Source organism: Delphinapterus leucas, chromosome 13 (genome assembly GCF_059928025.1).
Source record: "Delphinapterus leucas isolate spDelLeu-1000000601 "Yukka" chromosome 13, BTC_Dleu_Yukka2, whole genome shotgun sequence".
In the NCBI taxonomy this organism is placed as follows: Eukaryota; Metazoa; Chordata; class Mammalia; order Artiodactyla; family Monodontidae; genus Delphinapterus; species Delphinapterus leucas.
The window spans coordinates 13,009,365-13,023,261 of NC_143141.1; the positions used below are offsets into that span (position 1 = coordinate 13,009,365).

General features: G+C 57.6%; 1 protein-coding gene across 5 annotated transcripts in view; it reads left to right on the forward strand.

The window, feature by feature from the left end:
* The window catches only part of PSD4 (pleckstrin and Sec7 domain containing 4), a 40,502-nt gene extending 27,016 nt beyond the window's left edge, over nt 1-13,486 (forward strand). For 4 of the 5 annotated variants that reach the window (XM_022599038.3, XM_089922814.1, XM_022599036.3 and 1 more), the window contains 13 exons: nt 74-455; nt 4,295-4,471; nt 4,910-4,990; nt 5,126-5,238; nt 5,448-5,506; nt 5,664-5,753; nt 6,702-6,745; nt 7,096-7,256; nt 8,302-8,372; nt 8,463-8,626; nt 9,151-9,295; nt 9,571-9,714; nt 11,235-13,486. In XM_022599038.3, the coding sequence (XP_022454746.2) occupies nt 74-455; nt 4,295-4,471; nt 4,910-4,990; nt 5,126-5,238; nt 5,448-5,506; nt 5,664-5,753; nt 6,702-6,745; nt 7,096-7,256; nt 8,302-8,372; nt 8,463-8,626; nt 9,151-9,295; nt 9,571-9,714; nt 11,235-11,492 (1,889 nt within the window). In that variant the 3' untranslated portion in view covers nt 11,493-13,486. Of the gene's footprint in view, nt 1-50; nt 456-4,294; nt 4,472-4,909; nt 4,991-5,125; nt 5,239-5,447; nt 5,507-5,663; nt 5,754-6,701; nt 6,746-7,095; nt 7,257-8,301; nt 8,373-8,462; nt 8,627-9,150; nt 9,296-9,570; nt 9,715-11,234 lie in introns of all 5 variants that reach the window. The other variant, XM_089922815.1, reaches the window with a different exon arrangement.
* Nucleotides 13,487-13,897: the final 411 nt, after the last annotated feature.

Sequence of the window (13,897 nt, forward strand, 5' to 3'; positions counted from 1 at the left end):
TTCCCTGGCTCTGCCCCTTGGCCCTCAGCCTACCCCTCGTCCCGTGCCAGCTTCCCTCTACACTCTTCCTCAGGTGACAGGCATGTAGAGTGTGCCCAGGAGTCTGCTCCCTGCGCCGTGTCCCCTGGCCCCCGGGGGAGCCCAGCCTCTTCGTCGGAGCCGAGCAGCCCTGAGTCTGAGGCCAGAGGCCCCAGCCCCCGGCCCAGCCCCCTGTCCTCCCAGGAAGGCAGCCCGCAGCTCTGGAGCCACCACCCGGGCAGCGTTCTTCCCACGTGGATGCTAGATACTTCAAGCCCTTCATTCCTGGAGACGGATGGGGCAGAGCCAACTTCCCTGGAGAAAGAGAAGGCAGGAGAGGCCCCAAGCCCAGGGAAGGAAGTAAAGAGTGAAGGCCCAGCCGGGACTGCCGAGGCTGGAGCCAGGCAGCCCGACGTTCTCTTGACCTCTACAGAAGGGTGAGTGTCGTTCTAGCCACCCTCTGCCTCTAATGATGCAGGCATTTAAGAATACCCGGTATGATTCTCTTCCCATATAGGTCCTTACAAAATATTGAGTAGAGTTCCCTGTGCTATACAGTAGGTCCTTGTTTATCTATTTTATATATAGTAGTGTGTATCTGTTCATCCCAAACTCCTAATTTATCTCTCCCTGCCCCCCCAACCCTTTCCCCTTTGGTAACCATAAGTTTGTTTTCTATGTCTGTGGGTCTATTTCTGTTTTGTAAATAAATTCATTTGTATCCTTTTTTTTTTAAGATTCCACATATAAGTGATGTCATATGATATCTGTCTTTCTCTGTCTGGCTTACTTCACTTAGTACGATAATCTCTAGGTCCATCCGTATTGCTGTACATGGCATTATTTCATTCTTTTTTATGGCTGAGTAATATTCCAGTGTGTGTGTGTGTGTGTGTGTGTGTGTGTGTGTGTACACATACATACCACATCTTCTTTATCTACTCACCTGTTGATGGACATTTACGTTGTTTTCATGTCTTGGCTATTGTAAATAGTGCTGCAGTGAACATTGGGGCGCACGTGTCTTTTCAAATTATAGTTTTCTCTGGGTCTATGCCCAGGAGTGGTATTGCTGGATCATATGGTAACTCTAGTGTTTTAAGGACCCTCCATACTGTTCTCCATAGTGGCTGCACCAATTCACATTCCCACTACAGTGTGTAGGAGGGCTCCTTTTTCTCCACACCCTCTCCAGCATTTACTATATGTACACTTTTGGTTGATGGTCATTCTGACTGGAGTCAGGTGACGTGAGAAAAGCACATTGGGACTTAACATACTAATATCTGTTAAGCCAGGATTATGTGACTGGAGGGTCTGGTAGCACAAGAAACCAAAGAGCAGACAGTCATCCACGTGGGGCAGGACTTGAATGTGTCGAGGCAGAGCCAGGGAGACGTGTCCACGGCTGGACACCGGGAGAGGACCAGGGGTGTGTGCAGCGAACCTGACCTGACCAAGGCCATGTGCCCAGAAAAATGGGGGCCATGCTAGGCAGGTCTGGGGAGAGGGAATGTCAGAGCTTGTGATGTGGGGATTACATGCCGCTTTGAATTTGAGGATGTGTCTGGGAGGCCCAGGGCGCTGACTCGGATCTCAGGGGAAGCTGGAGCAGCAAGGAGAGGTTTGACTGGGACCAAAGGAATGGTGGATCTTGGGGTCCATAGCAGGACTAAGTAACCCTAGAACTGTGACCAGGGGTAGGAATAGTCCAACTGGAAACCATCCTAGATGTCCACCTGCCCCAAGGATGCTGCATGAAGGCTGTCAGCCCCTAGGATCTCTACGTGGGGAAGGGGTTTTGTTGGCCAAATAGGGGTCATATGAAAGAGACCAGGGGACACTAGTGATGGTTCAGGTCGTGGACCTAGTGTTGGACTAACTGGAAGATTAACTCCACTCCCATCTCGAAGTCATCGGGTGATGGTGAAGCCCAGGCAGTGCCAGAAACCAAAGAAACCAAAGAAGCCTCTTCTGCAGCTGGAAAGCTACACTGTCCCTGAAGAAGTTCCAGCTCATCAGAAGAGTCTCTCGGTGTCTAAAAAGAGAGGCTTCCTGATACCCAAAATTAAAGTTAATTCAACCCCAAATAAAAGTAAATCCACCGAAAATGAGAACCATACTTTCATAGTAAATAATGCAAAAAGGTTTAATTGATGCTTTTCTTGGTAAATGGCACTAAATATCACATAAGTAAATTTATTTAATCTTATAGTTAATACATTGTAGGAGATTAATTCTCCTGGCCTAATTGGGTGGCCCAATGAGATGTCTTCCATTCATCCTTAACTTTCACAGTGAGGTCATAAGGGTCTATTTAATTTATCATTTTATTTTATTGTTTTATTGTCGGCCGCACTGAGGTGGCATGCGGAACTTCCCCAACCAGGGATCGAACCTATGCTACCTGCAGTGGAAGTGTGGAGTCTTAACCACTGGACCACCAGGGAAGTCCTATTTTATTTTATTTTTTTATATCAGCTTTATTAAGATATAATTCACATACTATACAATCCATCCATTTAAAGTATACAATTCCATACCAATTTATATTTGCCCTGTGGGGTTTTTTTCCTCAAAGTGCCTTCCCATCTAGGTATTATTTTAGTAACAACACTCCCTGACTAGGTCATTTTTTTTTTTTTTTTTAGATGTTGGGGGTAGGAGTTAATTAATTAATTTATTTATTTTTGCTGTGTTGGGGCTTCGTTTCTGTGCGAGGGCTTTCTCCAGCTGTGGCAAGTGGGGGCCACTCTTCATCACGGTACGCGGGCCTCTCACTATCGCGGCCTCTCTTGTTGCGGAGCACGGGCTCCAGATGCGCAGGCTCAGTAGTTGTGGCGCACGGGCTTAGTTGCTCCGTGGCATGTGGGATCTTCCCAGACCAGGGCTCGAACCCGTGTCCCCTGCATTAGCAGGCAGATTCTCAACCACTGCGCCACCAGGGAAGCCCTGACTAGGTCATTTTTGTAGAAGTATTTGAGGGCTTTGTCAGCTGATAATCTAAGTAGCTCTCTTTAGATGTGACAAGTGCGTCATTATTGTTATTTTCTCCTCTTCGGTTGTTCACTGAACTAACTCTTCCCGTTCCTCACTTGTCAGTGGCTTCCCAGGTGATCCCTGGAATCTTCCAGCATCACTTTCACGGCCTTCACAAAATCCTTTCTGGCAAGATTTGTAATTTCACTTTTCAGTTGGTTTCCATTATGTTTGCCCTGCCTTGTTGGATGTGGATGAGCCTCAGGAAGCAGTGAGAAGTTACCAGCAAAGACGCTGACCCAGTTGGGGGCAGAGACGTACATTTGTGTTAAGGGGAAAGGGCCGTCAAGTGCAGCTGCATTTTATAAGTGGGCAGTCGGTCGGTGAACATTTTCATACCGTGATACGTTTTCGTATCTGTATGACTCCCTAACTGCAGTAACCTGGATGACGGCTAGTCCACTAATGAGGAAACCCCAATACCTGGTTGCAATGTTGCAGGGAAAACGCAGGAGTCAGATAGAGATGGTGCTGGGTGGCTTCTGGGATTCTGAGTGCTCTCCGAGTCTACCGTGAGGCTTACTGGGGCCTGTGCAACCTCTGCAGGGCACCATCCAAAGCCCCTGCTGGAAGGCCCCCTCCTGTACCACAGGGCTGCCGTTACAGGAAGGCAGGGGATGGAAACCACCTGTGGCAACCCCAGCTGTCACCGTCCCTAAAGGTGGTCTCGCCTTCCGTTCTTGCTTCATCCTTGCACCTTCTTTGGCTCCAGATCTAGGGGTGGAGGCTGGAGGCTGGAGCTGGGGGAGGGGAAGGGCGGCAAGGAGGCATGATGGGGTGGACGGGACAGGTGAGGGACACAAGTGGCTGCTGACCTTCGGGGAGGTATTCCCACCCCTCCTTGGGACGGACTAAACACCACTGGGGTCTTCAAAGGGCTGCACCTGCCACCTGAGGTGAACTCGGCTCAGGACATCCCTGTGGTTTACCTTAGGAAGTGCTGGTACCGAGCTCCGCTCCAGCCCTTGCTAGCTTCGTGTGAATACTGCCCTCTCTGGGCCCTCCGGGCGCCCAGGTCAGGCCAGGCAGGCTGTGACCCTGCCTCTTCCCTGGGGGAGGCCCTGGTCCGGCTCTTCCCCGGCCACACGAGGCCCTGGAGCTCCAGCTCCTGCCCTGAGCTCTGGGCGTGGACTTCTGAGCACACCCGCCCCTATGACTGACCTCAAGGATGCTTGACCCCGAGCCCCTCTGTGTCCATCCCAAGTGGGAGTCTGAGGTCACTGATGGACTTTCGCAGGCTTCCTGAGAGCCCCATGCCCCACGCGCAGCCCCCAGAGGAAGGCCAAAGGCCGCCAGCTGGAGGCAAGGTGGAGAATGGCGTCAGGACCGACAAGGTGGCCTGGAACTTGGCCTCCCGCCTCTATCGCCTGGAGGGCTTCCGGAAGTCCGAAGTGGCCGCTTACCTGCAGAAGAAGTAAGGGGCTTTGAACCTGAGCAAGGCCGAGGTCGAGTCAGGAAGGGAAGCAGCCAGTGGGCTCCCTGCCCTCCCGTGTCGGCCCCAGCCCGACCGCTGACCTCTCAAGCCTTCATTCCTGTCCCGTCCACTGCACCCCTCACCCCTTTGCCCCCCAGACCCTTGCCATGCCTGCCTCTTCCTCTTAGTCACATTCGTGTCGCCCTCGACCCCTGCTTAGAGCCGCCGGACCCGGCGACTTGCCTCCCCCACCCCAAACCCATGTCCCTCCCACTCAGCGTCGGATGGGTGCCAGTGCCCTCTTGGGAACTAGGGTCCAGCCTGGCTGTGCCTTTCCCTTGATCTCACCCCCCCCCAGTCCCCATCAGGCCCCAGGATATGTGCAGGCCCCCAGTCCAGAACCCCAAAGCAGGCTTCATCCCCACTTTCCCTCCACAGCAACGACTTCAGCAGGACGGTGGCTGAGAAGTACCTGTCCTTCTTCCAGTTTGGAGGCCAGAGCCTGGACCGTGCGCTCCGGTAAGAGCTGGGGGCCTTCTCTGGGGAGGAGGGAGGGCTGGTGGGGGACAGTGGCACCACCGGCAGGGCTGGAATCTGATTGGCCCTGAGCTCTGGGGCTGCTGGGCTCTGCCTGGACTCTGGCCCTCCTTCCAGGGGCTTCCTCCACGCCCTGGTGCTCAGTGGGGAGACCCAGGAACGAGAGCGGATCCTCTACCAGTTCTCCAAGCGCTTCTATCACTGCAACCCTGGGCTCTTCTCCTCAGTAGGTAGGGAGACGCCGGCCCTTTGGGGGGACCGGGCAGAAGGATGGCAGGGAAGTGTCCCCAGTCTGCTTGGGGGTTCACTGGGTGGTGGCTGGTGGGAGTGTGTTTGGGGGGCTCTGGGGGCCCAGAAGCATTTGGGGGTCACCCTGCCCAGGGTGGGCAGAGGAAATGCAGGAGTCCCGGTTCCAACGAGCTTTCTCTCTGGGGGGCAGACTGCGTGCACACCTTGACCTGTGCCGTCATGCTGCTTAACACGGACCTGCACGGACAGGTGAGAGCCTGGGGTTCCTGGAAAAGGGGAACCGAGGCCTGGGATGGGGTCAGGGAGGGCCCTGGGGACCTGGGGAAGGTTCGGAGTAGCCGGCCGGGGGTCTTTCTGTTGGGGTCGGGCATGTGTGCCAGCGACGCCCCTGTCCACGTGGCCACAGAACATTGGGAAGAGCATGAGCTGCCAGGAATTCATCACCAACTTGAACGGCCTGCGGGACGGCGGGAACTTCCCCAAGGAACTGCTCAAGGTACGGCACGGGGGCTGCTCAGGGGCCCGGAGCCTTAGCTCTCTGTCCCAAGGGCAACGTGAGCTCACGCCTGGCTTTGCCGAAACATCCTGGAGAGGACAGGCCTTCCTTACTGAAGGGAACGAAAAGTGTGGGTCCCGGGCCAGCCGTATCAGCGTCACCTTGGAACTTATTAGCTTGTGTGAATTCACAGGCCCCCCCCCCCCGCCCTGGACCTACTGAATCAGAATCTCAGGCTGGGCCCCTACAATGTTCTGTCATGCTTCTGGGTGATCCTTAGGCCTGGGAAGGCCTGGGGTTTTGGTTCTCAGGGCAGAGCTTCAAGTAGTAAAAGTCTAGAGCTAGGATTCGGGGGCCAGAGGTTCCAGGGTTTGGATTCAGTTCACTCCTTGGCCTTCCTAAGCAGTTAGAGCATTTATTCTCTTGTCTAGTCAGTGAACATTAATTGAACACTTACTAGGTACCCGGTGCCCCACTAGGCGTGGCCAGGGCTACAGAAGCCAGCCAGCCACATTGATATGAGGACTCTTGGTCATATCATTTCAAAGTCACAGCACCTCGTTTATTCATTCACTCGCCGTACACTGACTGCCCCGGTCGTCAGCTGTTCCTATTGTGTCAGATCCCTCTGGGCAGGATGGTATGTGGGTGATTCGTTTCCCCTTCAAGGGAACTGGTTCAGGCCTCGCTAAGCTCAAGTAAGGACGAGGATCGCTTTGATCATCCTTGTGTCTCTAGCTCCCAGCACAGTGCTCGGCACATGCCCCGTACATTGCTGCATGTGTGCATGGATGCGCGGATGCATGGGCTGCTTCCTGCTCGGGGCAGAAGGGCAGCTACATCGGGGTGGAGGCAGCAGGCTGCAGCATGCCTGTCCTACCTCTGCCAGACAGAATGTGCACCCCACGGCCCGAGGCTCCCGGGCCCACCTGTATGTTTCTGTTCCAGGCCCTCTACTGGTCTATCCGAAGTGAGAAGCTCGAGTGGGCCGTGTAAGTGAGACTCACCTTGCTTCCCCTCCCTCTCCCCTGCCCTCCCTCCACCCACCCACCCGAGTTGGAGAACTTGGGCCCCTGGACAGGGCTCCCCTCTATGTGGGTGGAGCCAGAGGCGGGGCAGTGGGCCAGAGAACACCTGAGGAGCCAGAGGTGGCGAGGGTATGGGGATGGTAGGGAGTGATGGGTTGCCTTTGGAGGAGGACTTCTCCGGTGGCGGGGGGGGGGGGGTCCTGAGGTGTGGCTTCCCAGCAGGAGAGAGAGGATGGGGGTCCTGAGGTGGTGGTGGGCACCTCCTGATGGCCTCTGGCCAGTCAGCATCCCCAGCCTGATTCTCTGATGTCCAGGGATGAAGAAGACGCAGCCAGGCCCGAGAAGGCCCAGCCGTCTCCCATGGCTGGCAAGATGAGCAACCCCTTCCTCCAGCTGGTCCAGGACCCCACGGCGCCCACCTACAAGCAGGGCATCCTGGCTCGGAAGATGCATCAGGATGCGGACGGCAAGAAGAGTGAGTGTCTGCCTGCTGCCACGCGGGGGCATCTGTCTGCCCGTGAACGGGGTGTGTGTGCAAGTGCTGTGCTCAGGGACACCGTACAGAGAGACGGCACGGGCGGAGGACAGGCAGCCCATGTTCCTTCCTCAGTGCTGACCGTGAACCGGGGTCTGTGTCATGTGCTGGGGGTGGGGGAGGGGTGCAGAGACAAGATAGACCTAGGGACCCCCCACCCCCGAACCCCTGTGCTATGGTGGGAATTAAACAAGCACACCAGTGTCTGGTATAAAAGGAAGAAAGAGCTGCGTGGTGTAGGGAGGCCTCCATCGAGTATGGCGTGTGCAGGAGGGCAAGGTTTCTGGTTTTGTTTTGGGGTGGAACGTGGGGGACAGGATAGTTAAGGCTTCTGGGACACAATGGTCTCTGAGCTGAACCTTGGAGGAAAAGAGGGTCTGATTCTTTGTAGTTGGGCAGAGGGATCCCCACCAAGAAAAGAGCACGGGGCGTGTGAAAGAGGATGGCGTGAGGTGCATTGGGCCTCATCCTGCAGACCGTTGACGGCTCTGGAGCCGGGCAGCCACGTGACCAGAGCGGGAATGGGATCCCAGATGGGCTGGGGTACGGTGACCCGCCAGGGAACTGGCATTTGGCTGTGAGAAGCCACATGAGCAAGGGCAGGAAGTGACCGTGAGGAGGCCGGCCTTCTGCCCTAGCATCTGAGCCCCTGGGCCTCTCTGGATGGGACCAGAATGATGTCTGAGAAGAGCTGTGCTTGTGGGCGGGGCGGGGGCGCGTTTGGAGTCAGGATGGTCTGTATGAGCGTCGGCTTTTGTGGTTGTTTGTAAATAGCTCTGTTTTGGTGTCTGCGAGTGATTGCCCACGTGTGAGACACGGTACTGCCTGTTTGTGTGATCGGTTGTGTTTTGTTGTGCTCGGGCATGTCGCTCTACACCCTGGGGAGGGACTGGAGTTGGTGGAGGGGAAGCGGGGGGACAGTGTGTGTCTGAGGGTCCAGAGGGGCGGCCACCACACCCACCTTTGTGTTCTGCTCCTGGGGCAGCGCCGTGGGGCAAGCGCGGCTGGAAGATGCTCCACACGGTCTTGCGAGGGATGGTCCTCTACTTCCTGAAGGTAGGAGGGGCGTCTGCACCCGCGATGGGCAGCACGGACGATGAGCAGCTGATGCAGACCTCTTTTCTGAGCCCGTGTGCCCTGTGGCAGGGAGAGGACCACGGCCTTGAGGGGGAGAGCTTGCTGGGGCAGATGGTGGACGAACCGGTAGGGGTGCACCACTCGCTGGCCACTCCCGCCACCCACTACACCAAGAAGCCGCACGTCTTCCAGCTGCGCACGGCCGACTGGCGCCTCTACCTCTTCCAGGCACCGTGAGTTTCGGGGGGGAACAGGCAAGCGGCAAGGCCCCAGCTTTCCTCCCTGACCCCCTCTCATCCTCTGACGGCTACCGGCCCCACCCTGGGGGGGAGGTGCCATCCTGACCAGTCCACCTGAGATGGGCTGCTGGCCGGGGTCCGGCTACAGCTGGAAGCCGGGGCTTCCTGCTTCCGTCCCCTGCCCTTGGCCCACTTCGCCACTGCACCACCTCTTCCCCGAAAGTCCGACTGAGCCTCTCAGTTCCAAACAGAGGATTCCAGGAAGTCACGAACACTCGATCATTTTTTGGCATTTGATATAAACTCTATTGCCTTCCCAGATTTGCCTCTTTGTCTGCTGAGAAAAACCACAAGCGGGGGTCAACCACCTCGGCCAGTGGCAGGACTTCTCTGGCTTTTGTCGGCTCTGAGTCCTGAGCTGCCGGGCTGCTGTGCAAACCACGGGAGGCTGAGGGCGGGGATAGGTGATAGCACCGGCCTCTGTGGTCCTGGGGACAGACGGCCACCTCTCCCTGCAGCACTGCCCAGGAGATGACTTCCTGGATGGCACGCATCAACCTGGCCGCCGCCACGCACTCGGCGCCGCCCTTCCCCGCAGCGGTGGGCTCCCAGCGCAAATTCGTCCGGCCCATCCTGCCCGTGGGCCCCGCCCAGAGCTCTCTGGTACGGCCCGGGGGAGGGGCGGGATGCCGCGCGGGAGGGGGGAGCACCCCGGAGGACTAGGAAGGAGATGAGAGGCTGTGCAGCTGGCCTAGGAAAAGTTGGGGGGGGAGGGGAGGGATGGGCTGGACACCTAGGCCCGGGATCGAGGTGTACACCTGAGCCCAGGAACGGAGGCGTGGGGCGGGGGTGTGGGGGAGATTCTTGGGCTGCCCACCTGGGCCTGGAACGGAGTGGGAGGGCTCCGAGCAGCTTCCCCCACTGTCTCCCGCTCCCAGGAGGAGCAGCATCGATCCCACGAGAGCTGCCTGGATGCTGCCTCCGACGACCTGCTGGACCTGCAGAGAAACTTACCGGAGCGGCGGGGCCGCAGCCGAGAGCTGGAGGACTACCGCTTGCGGAAGGAGTACCTGGAGTACGAGGTAAGGTGCCCGCGCCTCACCTTCCGCCTGGACCCTCTGCCGCCCTCTCGTGGCCGTGGCTGTCCCTGCAGCCTTGGCTCAGGGCAGGGGGAGGTGCTCCTGTGAGAACACGGGGTGCTGTGTGCGCTGTCTGCACACGAGTGTGTGCACACGCGTGCGCAAGTTGTGTGTGTCCGTGTGCACTCGGGCCGCTTCTCCTCTTGTCCTGGGGGCACATAGCAGCTGCTTGTCTGGAAACACTCTTAGGGAATGTTACTTTCATACATGTCTTTGCTCCCAAGAGTATATTTGGCTTTTCCTACACTGAAGGGAAATCTATATTGTAAGAGAATTATTTCTCCTAATACCTACCTAATAATAATAATAGGCAGTATTTCTGAAGCTCGCATTGCATGGATTATCTTATTATCTAACTACTCTGGGGGTAGGGGCGGTAATCCTCATTTTACAGATGAGGAAACTGAGGCACAGAGAGATTAAGCGACTTGTCCAAACCTGATACATTTTCAAGAGACTCCAGTTACATCCGTGCCTCGTGTATGGTCGTAACTAAGGAATGACCTTTATTAGCTCTGTGATCGATGCTGAAATATTTTTTCCCACCCAGCACGCACCCTGCACCCAAATTCAGGAGGAGGGTAGGCGAGGGGCAGTGTGGGAACAGAGGGGGTCAGAGGCCACCCAGGGGCAAAGAGGGGAGAAGGGAGCGTCAGTGTCACCTCCTGGCTGTGCCCACCGGCCCTCGCTCTGCCCTCTCCCTTTCTTTCTGGTTTATCCATTTGGCGCGCTGGCTGCATCCATCGCTGTGAGCACGCCACTTCCCAGAGGCCCCGGCGTGTGGCCGATAGGACCCAGCTCTGCACGCGGCATTCCAGCCTCTCCCTACCGCTTTCTGACCAGCTGGGACCTTTAGCAAGGCCCACCCCTCCCTAGGCCTCACTTCCCTCTTTACAAAGCAGAGCAGTGACTCCCACCCGACCTCCCAGGGCTGGGATGGGGATCCAGCGGGCTGGAGGGTGGGAAAGCACTAGGTAAACTGGGAACTGTATCTGAAGGATGCTAGTTACAGGGGCCCAAGGAGTGTTAAACAGATGAGGGTAGTTAGCGTCATACTCTCCAGATGCCAATTGTTAAAACGCCATGCAGACTCACTTAGGGTTGAGTACAGATGTGCACTGTTTGTGTGCAGTGCTGCACAGATCTCGGGCCTAGTGGGTTACGGATCTTTTAGTGTCTCAGCGATGTAACGTGCTCCAGAGATGCCAGTCACAGCACTACACGGTGTTGGCTGTTAGACCAGGGCTGGACTTACGGGTGTAACTATAAAACACCCAGGGAACGGCAGGATCTGCAGATACGGTTGCTCAAGGAGATGCTAGCCTTTGGCCCGGCGCTCTTTCTGCAGGAGTCTTTATTGCCATAGCGTCATTCACATGTGAGCTGTCTGTCCCTCACGATCCCAGCCCCCTCCCGACCTGGAGCCAGGGTGGTGCTAAGGCGGCAGGGCCCGTGTGTTGCAGAAAACCCGTTACGAGACCTACCTGCAGCTGCTGGTGGCCCGTCTGCACTGCCCGTCGGATGACCTGGACCTGTGGGAGGAACAGCTGGGGAAGGAGGCTGCAGGCCCACAGGAGTCCAAGCCCAGCCTGAAGAAGTCCCACTCCAGCCCGTCCCTGCATGTGGATGAGGCCCCCACCACGGCCAAGGTCAAGCGCAACATCTCAGAGCGCAGAACCTACCGGAAGATCATCCCCAAGCGGAACCGCAATCCGCTGTGAATCGGGTGCCCCCTCACCGACTCTGCCCCCACGGCCCGGGGTGGATGTGGGATGAAGCCCCGAGGAAGAGCCTTGTCTCAGCGGGTGCATGATGGTGATGAGGCCCTGCCCCTCCCCCGCTGAAGGATAGCCTTGCTCCCCTGTGGTCCCTCGTACACAGGAGTTTTCCCAATACTGCTGCCCCCGCCCCTGGCTGCTCCCGAGGGCGATAGGAGGTCAGGAATTTGGCTCCGCTCCCGCAGCTCATCCCATGTCACCCTCCATCCCTTCAGAAGCCACAGCGGACACCTTTCCCAGGCCTGCGGGCAGCTTGGTGCTTATTTGAGAGTCACAGTGCTCGGGGACCCCCGGCCTCTGGGACAGAGGCCGGGGCAGCAGATCCCTCTGGGCAGACAAGCTAGGGGAGCCACAGCCCTGAGGGTGGTCTTGTTCTGGGAATCAGGTGGCCTGCTGGGAGAGGCCCTGGGAGACCCCAGCCAGGCCCCGCCCACTGGGGGGACAGCCTTCTGGGTAGGGGCAGGGATGCGGCGAGTTCAGGGGCTCAGTGAGGCTGACCCTGGGGCCCCTGCCTTTGTCTCCTCTCCCACACATCACCCACTTGCAGTGGGCAAACGAGAGAGGCCCTGCCTTGCACGGCCAATTGCTGATCATCAGAGCAGAGCCGATGGCGGTCAGTGAGGGCCGGAAGGGGTGGCGGCCTCCAGAGCTCGGTGGAGAGCCCTGGCACGAGGGGCCTTTGCCTCCCCAGAGCAGGGAAGGAGTTCTCTCCGGGTTCAGACCCTAGGGAGGCTGAGGGTAAGAAGTGGTGACACGTCTGCATCCGCTGGGGGCTCTGGAGAGTTGGGGGGCGGGGGCGGAGGCCTGGCTCCCTTCCCTGAAAGCTACATGCCCGAGGGGCTCCAGGACCCTCCCAGTCCCCTCCCCTGTACCAGCCTGCTCCCAGGGGCCTTTGCCACTCTGCCTGGGAAGTCCCCTTGTGCTCCATCGGGCTGGCTCCCAGCTGGGCTGTTCTCTGGGGGAGGTTCCGGGCACTCGCGGACCTGAGGCTCTGCCTGTGGGAAGGAGGCTGGGCTGCAGGGGCAGCCACCATTGTCTCTGTTCAGCCAAGTGTGTGAGCAGGCGGCCCGCCAAGAGGGGCCTCTCCACTGCCCGCCTGCTGGCTGACGCACGGCGCCTCCGGCCTTCCTGCCGGCCCTGTCCTCCCCTTCATGCTTGCAAGCAGCCTGGAACTCCACCAGGTGGGGCTGGCACTTGGGGGCCACGACGGGTGTCTGGCCAGGGCCCAGGGCTGGGCCACACACCCAAAGCGTGCACAATAAATGCCAACAAAGAAGGAGGTGTGTTCGAGTGTAGGGGCAGGGGAGGGTCAGCCAGTTCCGGGCAGCTGGGGCCACCCGCAGGGTGGCAGGCCGCATCCCCCTTGCCATGTGTGCGTGCATGTCTGTGTGCGTGTGCATGTCTGTGGGCGTGTATGTAGCACACTGAGCAGGTGCAGGAGTCACATATGTAGGCTGTCACAGCTGGAGGGGACCTCAGAATCATTTAGTTATCCACTCATGTGTTCATTCTTTCATTTCACAAGTAATATTAACTACCTTTTATGGGCCAGTACTATGGGATTCAGACACGGATTAAGCGCATCCCTGGCCTCCAGGAGATGACTGTCCTGCTCTCTGGTTTCCAGTTGGCAGTGTAGAGACACGCTGGAGACATTCCCATCCTACACCCAGGGATTCAGATACAGTAGATCTGGGTCAGGGACACCAACAGGTACTTTTAAGACTCCCTGGGCAGCTCTGATGTGCAGTGGTAGTTAACAGCCACGGTGCAGTCCGGTCGCCTCATTTGATTGAGGCGGGAGCCTAGCGCCAGGTGGACGTGACTTGGCCCAGGAGTGATGCTTACAGGCTGAATGGCCGTGAGTGGGTTATTTGACCTCACTGACCCGTATGCTTATTTCTAAAGCCCGAATAAAAGGCAGAGCTTGGCTTGCAGGTGTGCATGCGTGTCACATTTCCATGCTTCTTTGCTCTTGTAGAACTGGCATCTCCCTTTCCCCCCGGGCATGTGAGGCCTTCAGAGCCAGGTGACCGTGGCTGCCGGGTCCCCCTCTGGCCAGTGCTGTCCTGGCCCCCGTTGGCCTGGAGGCCCGGGGAAGTGGAGGTGGGTTGTTGGGCTGTGGTTATGACATGTGACCACCAGGGGGCGGGCTTGCATCTTCCAAGCCTGGGTGGCCCAGTTGTCCAGCCACAGCTGTGCTCCTGGAAAAACAGGAAGTTAGGCCGCCCCCAGGCCTTCCCCCCTGCCCCGCCCTCTCACCAGAACCAGGCCCTTCCACTTCCCCAAACCCATAGTGGCCCAGCCAGGCCTCCCACCATCTGGGGAGGTCTGATCCAAGCAAAGGG